The sequence below is a fragment of the Mastigoproctus giganteus genome, chromosome 6 (assembly GCF_048544385.1).
Source record: "Mastigoproctus giganteus isolate SK-2022 chromosome 6, ASM4854438v1, whole genome shotgun sequence".
Taxonomy (NCBI): Eukaryota; Metazoa; Arthropoda; class Arachnida; order Uropygi; family Thelyphonidae; genus Mastigoproctus; species Mastigoproctus giganteus.
In genome coordinates this window covers 209,107,698-209,127,369 of record NC_143580.1, presented here as the reverse complement: position 1 = coordinate 209,127,369, position 19,672 = coordinate 209,107,698, and the positions used below count along the sequence as shown (strand labels likewise).

Here is a 19,672-nt window from a genome sequence, read left to right as displayed (position 1 = left end):
TGGGAAGCCTTCAAGGAACTAATCATGGAAGCTACTAGTCTTTTCAAAATAAATAATAAATACTGTTCAAGGCTGAGGCCTAAATGGATCTCAGATGAACTAATGAGACTCATGACAGAGAAGAAAAATGCATGAGATGCATAGAAATTATCAGGTGACACAGAAGCCTATGGCAGATATAAGCTAGTCTGTAATCATGTCACAAAGGAGGTTAGGCAAGCAAAGCAGATTACAAGAAATCTTTGGCAAAGGATGCTAAAAAAACAGCAAGGACTTCTTTACTTATATAAACTCTAGAAGGAAGGGGATGAATCAGATTGGACCACTTAACATAGATTGGTTGATTGTTGATGATCCTGCTCAGCTAGCTGATAATCACAATGAGTATTTTGCCTCTACATTTACACACAAGGAGTTATTAAGGGAGGAAAGTGGCAGAAGTTTATCAAACTGTAACAGTGCGCTTAATGATTTTGTAATAATTGAGAGCATAGTGGAGGAGAAATTGTTGAGGTAAAACATAAGAAAGGATGTTTCTGGAGTAGATGGGATCTATCCAGTTATATTAAAGGAGGCGGCAATGGAAGTAAGAAAACCCATAGCCATAATTATGAGAGCATCCGTGGACTCAGGGGAAGTCCCCATGGACTCGAGATATGCAAATGTATCCCCATTTCACAAAGGGAGATCTAAGGGTGACAAGAGTAATTACAGACCAATTAGTTTAACTTCTGATTCAGTGAAAATAATGGAAGCATTGGTTAAAGATGCATCGAAGGATGATCTAGACAAGACTGCAGCAATAATTCATACACAGCATGAAATTTTTAAGGAAAAGTCTTGTCTGACAAATTGGATTGGATATTATGATGTGGTTACAAAGGAGTTGGATGCAAAAATTATTTTTGTTATCATAAACTTTGATTTCAGTAAAGCTTTTGACACTTGCGCATGGAAGATTGCAGTACAAATTAGAGCAGTATGGTTAAGGGTAAGTTGCTATAATGGAGAAAAGGTGGTTGAGTGGGAGAATCCACTAATAACTAATGTTATTAGTGGATTCCCATAGGGTTCAGTAATGGCCCACTGTTCTTTTGTACATTTATCAACGACACTGATGAAGGTATATCAGGCTTAGTGTCAAAATTTGCAGATGATACAAAGGTTGGAAGGGTTGTAAATGACAGTAATGGCAGTGTGCTACTGCAACAGGGTCTAGAAAATTTGTGTAGATGGGCTGAGAAATGGCAACTGAAGTTTAACATTGACAAACGCAAAGTACTGCATATGGGTAGAAGTAACCCCAGAGAAACATATTGTGTGGTACTACACTTAGGATGGTAAAAAATGAAAAAGACCTGGGAGTAATTGTGCCATCAGATATGAAGTTTTCTGAGCAATGCAGACAGGCTGCCAGAGCAGGTCATGGGATATTGTCAATGATATACAGGAATTTTGATAGTAGGGAAAAGGGGGTGATTATCCCTTTGTATAAGGCAATGGTCAGGTCATACCTTGAGTACTGCGTACAAGTCTGGCGCCCTCATTTTAGGGAGAATGTAGAGTTTCTTGAGTGTGTACAGAGAAGGGCAACAAGACTGAGGAGAGGAACAAAGGGGTGTGCTTACAAAGAAAGTCTTAAGTTCTGCAAACTGCAGTGGCTGGAGAGTAGGCACCTGCAAGGTGATCTGATTGAGGTGTATAAGGCCTTGAATGGGTTGAGCATGCTCAATTCTGATGAGACTCTTTTGCTTGCTCAGATTACGAACCTGAGGGGACATAAATTCAAATTGACGAAATACAGTTTTAGGATAGATGTGTGGAAATTTGCCTTTAGCCAGTGAGTCGTTGACTGCTGGAACAACTTCTGTCTGTCATTTTGGAGCTTGATAGCTTGAATGTATAATGTTTGGTGAGGGAATTTGGTGAGGAATGGTGAATAACATTAATGAGGAACTGGACAAATTTATAGAGGGAATGGATGTGTGGAATTGTGGTTTCCTTTTCTTTTTTGGCTGATGCTAAATAAGCTCATAACACTTGCTTTCTTGCATCACATGCCTCCATTACTACTATTCCATTGTCCGTAGGATAAAGGGTGTGATGTCACAATTTGCGGACAACGTAAAGATTGAGAGAATTGCTTATGATCAGTGCCAAGCAGGACTCCCTCAGGATAACTTGAACAGCTTCAAAAAGGGTAAAAGTGGCAGCTATGTTTTAATGCATCAAACTTCTAGGTCTTATGTCTGGAGAATAGCAACCCCAAATAACTTATACACTTGGTGACGATGAATTAAAAACAGTAAAGGAAGAAAGGGATGTGGGAGTTGTGATACAGACATGATATGATATGAAGTTCGATGAGCAATTTAAACAGGTGGCTAGGAAAGCCCATGGTGTGCTATCAATGATTTATTGAAGAATATCCTGTAGAGATAGGGAGATCATAATCCCACTGTATAAAGAAATTGTAAGACAACAAAAGTGATTACAGTAATCACTTTCCGGTAAATAGTACAGGCAGACTAAAAGGTCGAAAACTGATTTTCTCGTATATAGCACATGCACCCACTGTTCTAATGTCTTGTTTTTGTTTCTACTGCAATATTCACTGAATTACAGACATAGCTTTATATAATTTTCCAGTTAAACAATGTTTTACCCCCAACTGTCACAATCTGGATATTGGAGACCAGATGGCTGTACTCTCATCAATTCAAAACTATTAATGCATAAGTGAAGATCTGACTACCATTGGGATGTTTGCTTTCACCATTTTATTATTCTCAAACAAAATATAAAAAAGAAAAAAGAAAAAATGAACTATTTTAGCTTTCCTTTTGCGTGTCATTATCACAGTTCCTTTTATATTAAACTGATTTTCATAATGAGAAATGGTGAATAACATCAACTCAAAAAGAGAAATTTCTCTTATAATTCAGTCAAGAATATGATGATTTTAGAATAAATAGACAATTCTCTACAGTAAATTTTGTTTTAATCAGACTGTAAACAGAAACATTTGGAACAAATTGGATCTGCATTTTGAGTGGTAACAGCTTCTTACAAGATGTCCGACTGAAATACTAGTGGTGGGAGAGAAACACATAAATTGTTTGCCACCAAAAAATTCTAAGTTAGTTTCAATTAGAATGTAAATAAATGAGTTTTAAACAATCAAAGGATAAATCAAATGGTGGCCACCTTGATCTAAAATTAACTTCAACTCCAATACAAGTGTCTTGGACATTTCCATAAGGAGGAATGGAGGGAGTTTGTGATAAACTTGGTTTCGATCTGGCTGTAAACAGAAATGTTATTAAGGAGGTATCACAGACACACGAAGTAACAACCTCAACTACTGTTAGAAAGTAAACTTAAAATAATGTGAATTTTTGGAATGTATTCTAGGGGGAAAAAAGTGAACATGAAAAGTGTCATTAAAGTATTACTTACCCTCCAATTTTTACAAAAGCATAGTGAAGAGGAATTCTTCCATGATGGTCTACTGCATCTGTTTTTGCACCACACATTAAAAGATATTCCTCAAGTGCATAAGAAGCATCACTTCCATAATCTGAAGCATTAATTGCCAAATGTAGAGGTGTTTGACAACAGCTGTTTACCATATTTACATTAGCTCCAGCTGTTATTAAGCTCTTTACTGTTTCCAGATTATCTAGGGAAGAGAAAATGACACAGTAACTTAAAGATCTGGCACATAACATAATGTAACACAAAATACAAGTATACTGTGTAAAATTATAATTTATGGTGTCCTGTATCACGAATTAAAAACTTAATAGAATAATAGAAAGCATTTACACAAGACAGCTTCAAATTATAAGGATTTGTGTATATTTTAAATGAGCATCAGTTTTATTTTAACAGTGGTCAAAAATTATTTTTTTGATTACAGTAATAGTTTCTACAACATGTAGCAGATCTGAAAAAAATTTGGAATACAAATAAACCAATTTTTTATCAAAGCACCATCTCAGAAAGCGGTTCATATGCTTTGTGTCCAATATATGTGCATGTATTAGTATTAGTAAAGGCAAATCATTCAAGCAAAAAAAAAAAACTTCCCGCATATCTTGTTCCCTCTAATAGATTGTCTAGTTCTTCCTTGAATTTATTCAAACTACCCACTTTCACAACCCCGGAGGAAAGTATGTTCCAATCAACAACTCCTCTGAGTGAAGGTAAATTTCCACACATCTACATACAAGGCCCACTCCCATGGGTTAATAATGAATAAAACTACATGTTAAAACATTTCTGCAACATACTTTCTCAATCTGAATTTATACCTCCTCATGTGTATATATTGTGAGAAAGAGGAAGGATGCCATGAGTTCTCCACTAACCATAGATTGCCAGTCATTGCATTAATTCTCTATAGTCCAGGTCAAAAGATCAAAAAAAGAAAAGACTAACAAAATATGATGTTCAAAGGTCCCCCTCACCCATTACAGTAAATTTACATCAGTTAATACAGAAATGTCAACATATTGTGGCCAAAACATATACATTATTGAAAGCCACAGGCCACATGGGTTCTTGCGAAATGAAAATAAATCGAGAGCTGCAAGAACAGTTGCTCATAATTTGAAAGAGAATTTAAAATTTGTTACTAATGTTGATATTATAGTTTATTTATTATTTTTTAAAATTAATTAAAGACATAAATCTAACAAATATTACATAACACCAAATGATTATTTGTATAGAATATGGTTATAATAATATTTTTAAATCCTGAGTAAGATTCATAAAACATAAGAAAGCCATAATGAAAAATCAAATATTGCTATAAACGAATATCTTCAAAAGTAAATATAAAACTATATTTTGTGACATGCTAGTTTTAAATTCGGGGTATGTATTATAGTAAGACTTTGGGCTACCTTTATGGTCATGAGCTGCACAATGTGAAGGAATGGGCCACACATGGTTCACCGCCATAGGCTGATATATGTATAAAACTACATGTCAAAACATTTCAGAAAGTCTTCAGAAATTTTAAATATTAATTATTTATAAGATGTAACTATGTGGTATTTCTTGAATCTTTCACCAAGATGCAATTCTTCCAACTAGATTTCTATCTTTAATTCACAAAATTAGAACAAGTGCAAGTGCAAAGTGTGTTAGTTGTCTGATGGCACCAGGTGTTTCTCCCCATCTTCGTGTTGTGCAGCACAGAACTCTGTGTAGGCCAGAGATTTAAAGTGTGTGGGGAGTGGAAGGATGTGCAGTGTTATGTATCGTTGACAAAATGAGGGCAGCCATTTATCTTCTGCATACAAACATGACATCATTTTTTTCTAAAAATAGTTTTATTTCAGATATCTACAAGCTGAAATAGCAACGTCTTTAGAAACTGCTTGTGACAAAGGTTCTTTTAAGACGGATCTGTCACATTCAATCAAAATGAAGCTGTAATAATTGAGGCTATAAAAAAAAAAAAAAAAAAGCATGCTTATATTCCATTGATTTTTGTCTTAAAAATGTCTTTTAGCATTAGCATTAGCAGAGGCATTTGATGCAAGAAAGCAAGCTTATGCAGCATCAGCCAAAAAAAAAAAAAAAAAAAAAAAAAAACCCACTACCACTTCACCCCTCTGTTCGTTCAAAATACCTGTCCAGCTGAGCCTTAAACTTATTTAGGCTATCAACCTCCACGACAAGGGATGGAAGTCTGTTCCACCAACCAACCAACCAACCACCCGCTGGCTAAAGGCGAATTTCCGCACGTCTATCCTACATCTGTCTTTCCTCAATTTGAATTTATGTGCCCTCTCAGGTGATTATTCAGGTGATTATTTAGAGGAAGAATCCCATCAGCATTGAGCATGCTCAAACCATTTTTTTTTTTTTTTTTTTTGGTAGTTGTTGGCGCATCGGCTTCTGTGGCCATATTGCACCTCCCAAGGTTTTTGCAGTACTTTGAGCCAAGCCCGAGGCGGGAATCGAACCCGCGACCTTTGGGTTGCCGTGCAGGTACTTTACCCACTCGGCTAGCCCGGTCGGCGCTCAAACCATTCAAGGCTTTATACACCTCTATCAGATCACCTCGCTGGTGCCTAGTCTCCAGACACTGTAATTTGCAAAACTTAAGCCTTTCTTCGTAAGAGCACCCCTTTGTTCCATTCACTAATCTTGTTGCCCTTTTGGACATTTTATAGGAAGCATATGTATAAGCATTTAAATAGGAAGCAAAGGTACAGTTCTTTTTTCTTTCACAATCTTTCCAAGCTAACATCTAAAATTAATCCTCTTTTTGAAAACCAACATTCTTCTCTTTCTTGGCGATTCCCTTCTACTTCTGACTCTTGTTCTCTCTTTCTCTCTCAAGGGTAACTCAGAAATTTTTTTTTTTTTTTTTTGGCCGGTGCAACAAAAGCCTCATGCTTCTTTGCACCATACAGCTAATAATAATAATAAAAAACTATTTCTGCCCCCGGAATGAAACATCTATGATTTGATTGATTTTTGATTTGGTAGTTGTTGGCGCATCGGCTTCTATGGCCATATTGCACCTCCCAAGGTTTTTGCAGTACTTTGATCCAAGCCCGAGGCGGGAATCGAACCCGCGACCTTGGGTTGCCGGGCAGGTACTTTACCCACTCGGCTAGCCCGGTCGGCAAACATCTATGAAACTTTTCATCCAGATAATACACAATCTACAGTGAATGCAACTTATTGTGATCAATTCGGGAATTAGCTTAACAATAACAATAACTAGAGAAAGAAGAATGCCAGGGTTCAGTACTGTTTAATTACACAGAGCAAAAAATGTGAAGATTAAATGGGGGAGGTGGACAGAAAAAAGAAAAAAGAAGGGGTGGGAAAAAAAACAAAAAAACATTGAAAATCAAGCAATATGTAAATAAATGGGCCTGTTGTACTAGATTCCATAGTAGATAAATAGACAAATTATGTATGATCCAGTAAATTTTTAATAATAAACGATAAATGACATGGAGCTTTCAGGGTTAAATGGACCCCTTCTTCAGCAAAATTCTAACGTGATAAAGAGACAAATTAAACAGATAGAATTTTGCTGAAGAAGGGGTCCATTTAAACCTGAAAGCTCCATGTCATTTATCGTTTATTATTAAAAATTTACTGGATCATACAGAATTTGTCTATTTATTAAGCAATATAAAATATAATCAAAGCACTTTATAGTGACCCTCTTTTTGACATCTTATCACATAATGTCTTATGTGGTTGGTCCCAGCCAATTTCTCATTAACCTAATGCTATTTTACATTTCAGTATAATGACACTAAAAATAAAAGGATTTCTCAATAACAACCATAAATTTCTACCTGTTAATGTGAATTTTTACATTTTTTATATGTGAATATAAAAAATGATAGAACGCTTCAAATATAGAGCCACTCCCCGACTTACGTAAGGGTTGCGTTCCGCAGAACTCTACGTAAGTTGGAATTTCCCTAAATGCATAGGCAGCACTCGCAAAATTTGATTGAAGCAAACAAGAAATGTTCGACGATCATGTAAATAGAATTATTTATTCAATTTTTTTTATCTCATGCACAGAAAAAAATTATACAAGTGAACAAAATTACAAAGATTTCAAAATTATAAAATTACAAAAAGAGAGAGGAGACATGCATAACGTCAGGAAGTTTTACATTTTGCACATCATTGGCAGAATTAACATCTCCAGCTGATAAGCAACAGCGCTGTGGAAATTAAGGGCAGTGGAGATTTAGAAGGGGCTTTTTCCAACACATCACAAAATTTCTCTGCAGCTGCAGAATTGGCACTGGCACCTTTACCGCATACTTCAATGTTTTGGAAACCAGCATGATGCATAAACCTATTAAACCATCTGTTGCTTACCACGAACTAGGCTTGGGGTTCGCCGTAAGTATCCTTAATATCTTCGTAAATAATGCTTGCTTTTCCTTTAATAGCCACTGGACTCAGGGGCACTTGGTTCTGAATCTGATTTTCCCTCCATATTATTAATAGATTTTCCATCTTCGGTATAGCACCTGAACGCTGTTTTGTGATCACTGTTGATCTTAAATGCGTTGATCTTTTAATATGTTCTTTTATACATACACTGTCCCTTAAAATAGTATTCACTGTTGAGACAACAAGAACTAATTCCATGCAATAGATGACAAACTTTGTCTTCTTAATTAATTACCTTCATTTCGAAATCAATTTTGTTTAATTTCCTAGCACTGCCAGCACTTGCACTTTCCACTGATCCCTTTCCCTTCACCATTGTAATAAGAAAATAGGAATGAAGAGATTCTGAATATTTATTTATGTTTTTTATAAGATTGAAGATTTCAGTGAAGGGGAACTTATTTCACCATAATACTAACATAAAAACACACAGAATTCCGGTTATTATAGCAAATGCAACAAAATTGAGTATGCTACCCATTTATAACAGATTGTGCTAACAGAAAAGCCCAATGAACTGGAAAGTGCAAATTGATTTTATTGTTTTATGATAGTGACCACCAGAAATGTGTTTTAGAAAAATATCACAAAGGCATTCAAAATTGATTCTTATAACGGAACATATGATAACGATGAAAGTGCAGCACAATTTCCATTATAAAAATGACATTTTAGAGAGATAAACAGCTTAGTTATATAGCGGAAATTTCAACTTCCGAGGTCTTTGAACGAATTACCAAAAAAAAAAAAGTGTTATTGGGTACACGTTACATATTTTGCATCCTGTAGGATGCAAAATACGTTCCCACAATTTTTTTGAGTTTGCACCGGCCGGCAAAAATTTACGATTTAGATTTTCCATAAGTCAAGTATTACGCAAGGCGTGGAGTGGCTGTATTGAAGTAATCAACAAGCTTACAGCCTGACTATGAGAAATTTGTTAAGATTTCCCATGCTCTTTTCTCACAGTACGAATGAAACGAACATGGGCTAGAAGTTCATTTCATCAGTTAGTGTATGTTTATTGGTATGGCTCCAAGAAATCAGATAGTTCTCCCAACTGCACATAAAATTTGAATTTTGCAAGATGTAGATAATGGTGTGCATTCTAAGACTCCCATTGCCAAACAGTTCAGCATTCCTAAGAGTAATCTGTTCACTATTCTGAAAGATCAGAAAAAGATTGAGAGTTTAGAGAAATCTTCTGCACTAGGTAGGATTTAAGCACAAAAGGCAAAGTATCCAGAACTTGAAAAGGTACTTTTGATGATGTGTGCAAAAAAACGTGTCCATAGATGATAATATTTTAAAAGATAAGGCTGAATCGTTCACACATCGAATGGATACTGAAGAATTTAAAAGTTCCAAAGAATAGTTCAGTAGGAAATTTAAGACTTGTCATGGGCTATCTTTCAAAAAAGTGCGGGGCAAAGTTGCAGCCATGGACATTGAATCTACAAAGTGGTTCATGCTGCCTGTGTTGGTTGCTGCAGAAGCAGTTATATAATCCTACAAAGGAATGGAAGGAAAATTGCTAAAAAAACATTTTGCTATATGACATATTCAATGATGAAACTGGACTTTTTTTTTTTTTTAGTTGCTATTGGATAAAACACATTTAAAGGCAAGAAATGTAGTGGTGGAAAAAAAGGACACAGTGGATTACAGTTCTCCTAGCAGCAAACATGTCTGGCACAGAGAACCTTCTTCTTTTAATCAGTGGGAAAGTCCAGAAGATGCGATGCTTTAAAAGTTTGAAGACATTACTGACTGTGTATTGAACAAACCAAAAGGCATAGATGACAACACAAATTTACGAAGGATGGATCTGAAATTTATGTTCGCAGGATGAGTAAGAAGAAGAGATAAATTTTGCTCTTTGGGGATAACTGCAAGCCTCATTGTCAAGTAAATGACCTACATGCAATCAGTGTCGAGTACCTACCACCAAATATGACATCAATTCTTCAGCCACTTGATCAAGGTGTGTTCCAGTGTTTTAAGAAAAACTGCTGAAGAATGATATTAAACAAAACTGTGATTTGTCTTGAAAGCAAAATTCAATGTGAAATCAACATTCTGCAGGTAATGTATTTATGTACTGATGTATTTCAGCATAGGATGAAGTTGATGATAAAGTGATCTCCAACTACTTCAAATGTCCTGGATTTACTGCCTTGAAAGATGCAATGTGCAAAGTTTCATTTGCTTCTGACCCTATTAATTGAAAAGACCAGTTAATTAATTGAAAAGGTCTGTTAATAGGGAAGAAATATTTGGGCATGTGCATCAACACCTAAATTTACAGGAAAATATAAGCTTCAATAATTATGCAGAAGTGGATGAGGAAATTGAAAGTTTCTCAGGATATGCACGAATAAAGAGAAACAACCCACTGTGGTTGAATAAGAAGTCTCAGTGAAAGATGCTCATCAAGGATTAGAACTTGCATGTCAATTTTCTCAAGCAAAAGTGAAATAACTGCTATTGTGCACCTTCAAAATTCTATTTTAAAACATGTTCTACCATTTAAACAGTGTGTTCTGACAGATTATTTTAAAGCATGAAACAATTCTCTTGTTAGGTCTTGACAGGCATGTAGCCTATGTAGAGAAATTTACAATTTAATTGTAATCTTACTGCAGTCTACAATCAATGCAAAATTTACAATCACAATTTTCAGTTTAATACTGTAGTACATATTATAAATAAGATTATACTATACTGTATTAGAATTACATAACTTTTCAAGCTTTTACTTGTTTTCATGCTGATTTTATGGACGATCAATATAACAACCATTTTTCCCTTTCCCCTGGGGTTGTTATATAGAGATTTGACTGTACTTCAGACTGTCCATTATTTCTTCGAGAAAGTCATCGTTTGTTTGTTTGTTTGTTATTTGGTTTTTAGGAGCATTAGCAACTAAGGCCATATTGCTCCGGGATATGCGGTGGTCATTCCCTGACCTTTCCGCACCCTCCGTATTTGGTGGTGACGGGCTCGAACCCCGGTCTAATCAAGAAGCGTGTGCTACGCACTGCTGCTCCTTCCCACCTGGCTACGGAGGTGCCGAGAAAGTCATCAATAAAACTTTCAATAACGTTTCTGGAAATCCATACAACCATTAAAAGCCAATGAAGGAAATATAAGAATCAAGAATTAGAAAGTGTTCGTGCCATCCTGCAAAACATTCAGATTTGTAGAAGTACACATGCACTACTTTTGCACAGTAGAGACACTGACATCCATACACTCTGTACAGAACAACAACAGTAGTCAAACTATATGTCAGTTGTTGTTGAAAGGGATTTCAGTGCAAAGGCTACTGAGACGACATTGCACCTATGAAAATGGTTCATGCTGCCTGTTTGGTTGCTGCAGAAGCAGTTATATAATCCTATTCATTTTAGAAAAATTCTTTGAGGTTTAATTTTTTTGCCTATGATATGCCTAAGCAACAAAGGTTCCTTTAAAATCATAACATAAAATCAAACGAAGTGCATTCAGTTGAAATAGATGGACACTGCAATGTTAAGTCAGTTTGGTGACATATGCACGGGGAAAGCAAAAATAAGAATAGGACTGTGTTATAGGCCTAATGACTCGAATGAGTACAACGAACAATCGTACAGAGAAATAAGAGTGGGCTAGTAAATGAGAATGTTTTCTAATGCTGCATTTTAACTTCACAGATTAACTTACTGGAACATGTGGGTTGGTCACTTGCACACTAGCAAGACTTTTGTGGATTTACTGGATGACTGTTTTCTCCAGCAGCATGTTTCAGAGGCAACCAGAGAGGGTAATACTCTTGATCTGGTTATCAGCAGTGATCATTTGTGTATTAAGAATTTTCCTGTGATCACTGCCACTAGATGGCAGTGATCACAGTGTACTGATGTGGGATTTACTTAAAGATATAATTACCATCAGAGGTAAAGGAAAGGGTTTTTGCTTCCGTAAAGGTGATTACTTAGAACGACAAATTCTAAGTGGGAAGCATTCAAGGAATTAATCATGGAAGCTTCTAGACTTTTTTTAAAGGTTTAGGCCTAAATGGTTGTCAAATGAACTAATGAGACTCGTGGCAGGAAAGAAAAATGCATGCAATCATATAAATTATCAGGCGACACAGAAGACTATAGCAGATATAGTTAGTCTGTAATCAAGTCACAAAGCATATTAAGCAAGCGAAGGAAGATTTCAAGAAATGTTTGGCAAAGGATGCTAAGAAAAACAGCAAGAATTTCTTTACTTATATAAACTCTAAAAGGAAGGAGATGAATCAGATTAGCCCATTTGATATCGATGGTTCGACTGTTGATGATCCTACTCAAATACAAAACAAACTGAACAAGTATTTTGCAACTACATTCACATACGAGGAGTTATTAAAGAAGGAAAATGCCAGAAGTTTATCGAATTCTAACAGTGTGCTTAATGATTTTATAATAACAGAGATCAAAGTGGAGGAGAAATTGTTGAAGTTAAACATAAGGAAGGCACCTGGGGTGGATGGGATCAATCCAATTATATTAAAGCAGGCAGCATTAGCCATAATTATGAGATCATCCTTGGGCTCAGGGGAAGTCCCCACGGACTGAAGATGTGCAAATGTATCCCCAATTCACAAGGGGGGGGGGTTCAAAGGGTGACACGAGCAATTACAGACCATTTAGTTTAACTTCTGTTCTGGGTAAAATAATGGAGTCACTGGTTACAGATGTATTGCCGTATCATCTAGACAAGACCGCAGCAATAATTCAGACAGCCTGGGTTTGTTAAGGTTTGTTGTTGTTTGTTATTTGGTTTTTAGGAGCATTAGCAACTAAGGCCATATTGCTCCAGGAATATGCAGTGGTCATTCCCTGACCTTTCCGCATCCTCCGTATTTGGTGGTGACGGGATCGAACCCCGGTCTAATCAAGAAGCGTGTGCTACGCACTGCTGCTCCTTCCCACCTGGCTACGGAGGCGCGCGGGTTTGTTAAGGGAAAGTCTTGTCTGATAAATTTGATTGGATACTATGATGTTGTTTCAAAGTAACCGGATGAACAAAAAATTATTTTTATATCATAAACTTGGATTTCGGGAAAGTTTTTGACACTGTTGTGCATGAAAGCCTACTATACAAAGCAGAATGGTATTAAGGGTAAGTTGCTACAATGAATAAAAGGGTGGTTGAGTGGGAGAAGGCAGATGGTGGTAATCAATGGCCACTGCTCTTCCTGGACTAATATTATTAGTGGCGTCCAACAGGGTCCACTGTTGCTTTGCATATTTATCAATGATATTGATGAAGGGATATTAGGCTTAGTGTCGAATTTTGCAGATGATACAAAGGTTGGCAGGCTTGTTAATGACAGTAATGGCAGTGTGCTACTGCAATAGGATCTACAAAATTTGGGAAGATGGGCTGAGAAGGGGCAACTGAAGTTTAACCTTGACAAATGCAAAGTACTGCATATGGGTAGAAGTAACCCCAGAGGAACATACCAACTGTGTGTACTACACCTAGGGTGGTAGAAAATGAAAAAGACATGGGAGTAATTGTGCAGTCAGATATGAAGTTTTCTGAGCAGTGCAGGCAGGCTGCAAGAGCAGGTCATGGGGTTTTGTCAATGATATACAGGAATTTTGACAGTAGGGAAAATGGGGTGATTATCCCTTTTGTATAAGGCAATGGTCAGGTCATATCTTGAGTACTGCGCACAGGTCTGGCACCTTCATTTTAGGAAGAATGTAGAGTTTCTTGAGCGTGTATAGAGAGGGGCAACAAGACTGGTGAGGGGAATAAAGGGATCCTCTTACCAAGAGAGGCTTAAGATCTGCAAATTGCAGTGGCTGCAGACTAGGCATCAGCGAGGTGATCTGATTGAGGTGTATAAGGTCTTGAATGGGTTGAGCACACTGAATTCTGGTGGTTCGTAAATATATACTAAATTCAGTATATATTTTACGAACCTAAGGGGGCATAAATTCAAATTGAGGAAAGACAGTTATAGAACAGATGTGTGGAAATTTGCCTTTAGCCAGCAGGTGGTTAATTGCTGGAACAATCTTCCATCTGTAGTTGCAGAAGTTGAGAGCTTAAATAAGTTCAAGGAGGAACTGGACAAACTTTTAGAGGGAATGGTTGTTGAATTTTTTTATATTTTTTTATTAATTTATTTTATTGAATTTATTTATTTATTTTTGGCTGATGCTGCATAAGCTCATACGCTTGCTTTCTTGCATCACATGCCTCTATTACTGTTACTATTTGCTAGAGAATTGAATGACACTAGACAGGCATTATCATATAAAGCACATTCCAGAAATATATGTTTGACTATGAGTGGTATGTGGCAGTGATTACAGTGAGGTGAATCATTACCTTATGATAGGAACAGATGTTTAAATGAGTATGGCCTATTTGGGTTCTGGCTAGAATTACTTCTTTTTGACTGTTTGTAATGAAGCTGGAAGCCTATAATTCTGATACAGGTTTGAGTTGAAGGAGCTTATTATGAATTTTTGTTTGTCACTGAAGTGTCGATCAACCTTTACATATACTTTAAATATTCATTCTATAATTTGTGAACAGTACTAGGAAATTTGCTGGAACTGTGCCAGATGGGTGTTTGGCAGCATCATCTGCAATTTCATTTCCAGGTATTCCAGTATCGCCTGGGATCCAGCAGAAGACAACCTTTAGCTGATGCTCTCTGTGCTGAATTAACAATTTCTGATAAGCTTTATTAACGGATGAATAGGTGGAAAGTGTTTTGCATAGCCAAAAAGGAACTTTATGAGTCTGTGCATATTATGCTCTTTTGAATTGACAGATGGAAAATATTTTCTAGATCAAGCTTTATGGCATATGATTCTGTGGTGTAACTACTACATTCTGTGAGAAGAAATAGAGAAAAGGTAGTCCCAGGTAGTACCACTGCTACACCCGATCCAATCTCACAGTTTGATCCATCAGTATATATTTCAGCAAAGTCAAAGTCGGGATAACATTGAGTATGCACAATGGGTAACTGTTGGATGTTAATGTCTGATAGAGAGTGTTTTCCGCATTGGCGGAAATAATTGTCACATGTTGAAAGGATCACAGATGATGAAGTGTCGGGATCTATAGGATTTTGGAGGACTTAATTGAAGTGTATGTTCCAGTCTTCTGCTAGTTCCTTTAGCCAAATACCAGCAGGATGAATTGCCTGCGGTTTGTTTCTATAAAAGGTCACTAACTGTAGATCATAAATTATTCACCAATTAGGATGGGTGCCTGGCTTTGGACCTTGGTTGTATAGTAGTAACTAATATCATATAGTAGTAACATTCAGTTTGTTATTGTTATTGTTTGTTATTTGGTTTTTTTTTTTTAGCAGCATTAGCAACTAAGGGCACATTGCTCCAGGATATGTGGTGGTCATTCCCTGACCTTTCCGCATCCTCCGTATTTGGTGGTGACGGGCTCGAACCCCGGTCTAATCAAGAAGGGTGTGCTACGCACTGCTGCTCCTTCCCACCTGGCTACGGAGGCGCCCGTAACATTCAGTAGCAACATTTTTCTCCTGATGTTTAGAGGAGCTTCCTGGGCTTCAACATATAAACTTTGCATTGGATACGTTCTGAAAGCACCTAGAGCTGCCCTAAAAGCTGAATGTTGAATAGGGTTGAGGCGAGATAAAGCCATAGTCCATGCATGATCTGATTATGGATCTATATAAGCAAAGCAAGCTGTAACAATCTGATCCCCAGGTTGTGGCTGATAAGACTCTGAGTATGTAGTTTTTTTGACAAGCAGTCCTGAAATGTTCAGTGTGCTTTTGGAAGTTTAACTTGCTGCAAAAAACTAAGGCTAGTAGATGAATACTATTGCCTATTGGAAGAGGACAGTTATCCAAGCTGAGTTCAGGTTCAGGATGCATTTTACATCTGGTGCAGAAGTGAATGGCAGTAGATTTCTGGTTGAATATTCTATTAGATTTCTAGCTGGATATTCTATAACCATTTTGTGTAATCCGTGTTTGGATACAATTAATTGATATTTGCAGTTGTCGCTCAACGTAGTTTATGTTTTGAGAATGACAGGAAATTGTGAGATCATCGGCGTAAAGGTATGAATCTACAGTTTTCGGAATAAGTTCGATTATATAATTCATTCTAATTACAAAGTGACGCTCAGAACAGACCCATGTGGGATTCCTTCTTTTTGGACAAATGTTTTAGAGCGAGTTCCACAATAACAAATTTGAAAGGATCTTTGATGTAGGAAATATGGCAAATGACCTTCAAGGCCCGGAGAATGCAGATCCTTTAAGATGCCGAAACGCCATGGTGTCAAACGCAATCTTAACATCAAGACAGACAATGACAAAATGTTCCTTTTTGACGAACGCACAGGCCTTACTCATGAGATCCAATGATGATCGATTTTTTTCAGCATCCAAATTGATTGTTCTTAACTCAAGTTTTTGGATTCAAGGTACCAAGAAGATGGTGAGTTATCATTTTCTTGATGGTTTTGCTCAGACAGCTGGTAAGAAATATCGGCCTGTACTTGTGAGGAACAGAATGGTCTTTACCAGGTTTTGCAATTGCCAGTAAATAAGTCTTATGCCAGGCACTTGAGAATGTATTCTCAGAGAAGATTCAACTGAAAAACATCACTAGTGGAGATAGTAACGTTTAACCCCAATTTTGGAGCATTACATAGTATATCCCATCACAACAAGCACCAATGTTTCTTGAGTTGGTAAGAGATTGCTACAGCTCAAGCATGGTTGATTATAACGCAAAGCAGAAGTGTCATTGAAATTCAGTCTGGATTTCTCTGTAACAGTTTTAATTTTCTGAAATGACCAATCATAAGCATTTGAAGAAGATAACTGAGAAAATACGATTCCCAGTGCATTTGATATTTCTGTAGGAGTAGAGAGCTCTTATCCTTTCCAGTTCAATAGTGAGGGTGGATAAAGGAGGAAATTTGGTGTTTAAGAATTTTATTTTTCTCCATATAAATTTGATATCAGTATTTTTATTACCTGAAGGAGCAAATTTAATCCAACTTTCCTTTTTTTTTTTGCTTTGCATCTGATGTAACAAGCTTTTGCTCTAAGAAGTTTAACTAATAAGATTGGAAGTGGTTGAACGTTTGCAAAAAAGGTTCCTTGCTTTATTTTACTCTTCCTTTGCAATCTTCATTCCACAAGTAATTTATTTTTCGACCATTTCTTACTTGATATTGTGGAATGGCAACAGACATGGCTATCAACATTTGATTTGTGATGTGCATTCTGTATTTTGTCCAATCAGTAAGTGAAAATTTACATTTAACTGGATTTCTGTTGGGAAGGAATAGGATGTTTGAATTTTGCAGATTAATGGATATTAGTCACTGCTATAACTCAGAGTATGCCAATCAATTCTTGGAAAGAGGACTGGAGAACAAATGGAAATGTTTATTGCATATGAATAACCTGTAGAGAAATGAATATACATGTAGGAGAGCCAATATTTAGTAATGTTAAATTCTGTCTGTTGATCAGCATTTCGATAAGCTTTCCTAGTCTGTCTGAGATAGGGTAACGCCACAGTGGATGGTGTGAAATAAAGTCTCCTAGTAAAAAAAAAAAAAAAAAAAAAAAAAAATGGAGATGGCAACTGCAAAATAATGTCTTCGATTTCCTGAATAACTATACTGATGATTAAGTGGAAGATACATTGAAACCAGTGTCAGAGTAATATCACTTACAGCATGTGTGGCAACTGCTTCTAAGGAGGTTTCCAATGGGATTCATCAAAGGGGAGACTTCAATCCAAGAGTAATGCTACTCCTCCATGAACACTATTAGTGTCAGCTGTGTCTTGACTGAATATAGTATAATTTTTGATTTAAACTGGGACCAGAAGTGTCAAATTCATTTCCTGCAAGTTGTTTGTAGTAGTTGTGAATTAATTCATGAATATCATCAAAGTTACTGCGAAGACCTCTACAGTTCCATTGAATGTGTTCCATTATTTGGTTTTGTAAGAGGATGATGAATCTGTCTGCTTCTTATGAGTGGGTTGTTTATACTTAGTTCAAGTTTAGATCCCCCCCCCCTTGGAAAAAAATGGAGCATCCTGAATCACTGGAATTCTCTGCATGTAATTCAAGAAGTCCTTGGTTGGCCACAACATTGGTATCCATGCTTGTTCAGTATGGTTGTTTAACCTCAACAGGATCTGATGTTTCTGCTACTACTTTACAGTGGGTTTGAGTTGAAATCGTGAGTGGTTTAATACTACTTTGATCTACTGGCTTTGGTTTAGATGTAAGCTGGGTCGATAGTATTGATCGAGCCCAGTGTGCTTTCAATTTGTCTGGAGAGTGACACTTCTGTCTGACATGCTACTGATGGTGAGTGTGAATAGCTGAAGCATAAGTGCTTTTTTCACATGCCTAATTTAACTTGTTTTCTAGATTCTTGATATAACACTTTATTTTCAGAGTCATATTTTTGTATTTTTCTCCCTAACTTCCAGAGATCAGAATCTTTAGAGTTGCTAGATGGTTGCCCCTGCAAATAGGACACTGAGGTTTTGTGCATTGCAATCTGATTGAATATGAGTTTTGCACCCACAATTTGGATATGTTGCATCTCCATGGCATGCTGTCTGGGAGTGACCAAATTTCTGACATTTTTAGCATCTTAGGGTATTCAGGATAAAGGGCCGAACATGGCAGTTTAAATAATCTGCTTTGACCGAGGCAAGTAGATTCGATGTACTGAAGGTTAAAATTATGCTACCTGTTGTGACTATTGTGCTGTCATTTCATATCATGATTCTTTTTGTGTGTTACATTTTGATCCTTTAGTTCCTGGTCTCAGAAATGTTTAATAGATCCCATTCACTAATCACTCCCTTGGAAGAATTCAGGGTGTTATGGGGGTTTAACTGAAATTCCACTTAAAGAAGTGAGTCTTAGCAGTAGCTCAGCATCTTGGGTGGCGCCTCTGTAGCCAGGTGGGAAGGAGCAGCAGTGCGTAGCACACGCTTCTTGATTAGACCGGGGTTCGAGCCCATCACCACCAAATACGGATGATGCGGAAAGGTCAGGGAATGACCACCGTATATTCCCGGAGCAATATGGCCTTAGTTGCTAATGCTCCTAAAAACCAAATAACAATAACAACAGCATCTTGGGTGAGAGATCTCTATTAGGAATGGCCCCAGATTGGAAATGTTTCACCATTATTGGCGATGAGCTGCATTTTCAAGGTATCGTTGTATGATGAAAAAAGGGGTAAGCTTCCTGACGGGTTGTGAAGATAGAGAATGGATTATCAGGAAAGCCAGAGATTCCTGCTTGTTTGCATCCTTTTTCAGCCTTTTCAACAACGAGAAGTCATGATCATTTCATGATTTTCGTGTTGAGAGCTCTTTGGCTCTAATCATGGGAAATCATTAATGTTCGATTTTACTCCTTTTAGCCCTGGCAGAGGGAGTTTCTTCTCCCAGGTTACAAGCCCTGCCACACGGAGGCAGGAGCTATGCCAACAGTGACCAAGCAGTTATTGAAGTTAGTAGAGTTGGTTAGTATTTGATAACCTCAGGGGCTCACACCTGGTGAGTATGGGCTTGGCACACCCAGGGTTCCGAGCTGGATATCATCATTCTTCTTCTCCTCTTTCTTGGTGATTCCTTTCAATTTCTGACTCTCTCTCTCTCTC

General features: G+C 37.0%; 1 protein-coding gene across 4 annotated transcripts in view; it reads right to left on the bottom strand.

The window, feature by feature from the left end:
- The window catches only part of LOC150084913 (poly [ADP-ribose] polymerase tankyrase-like), a 1,170,388-nt gene that overhangs the window by 361,048 nt on the left and 789,668 nt on the right, over positions 1–19,672 (bottom strand). For all 4 annotated transcript variants that reach the window (XM_090376702.1, XM_090376704.1, XM_090376701.1 and 1 more), the window contains one exon: positions 3,460–3,682. In XM_090376702.1, coding sequence (XP_090232828.1) covers positions 3,460–3,682 — 223 coding nt within the window. The remainder of the gene's footprint in view (positions 1–3,459; positions 3,683–19,672) is intronic.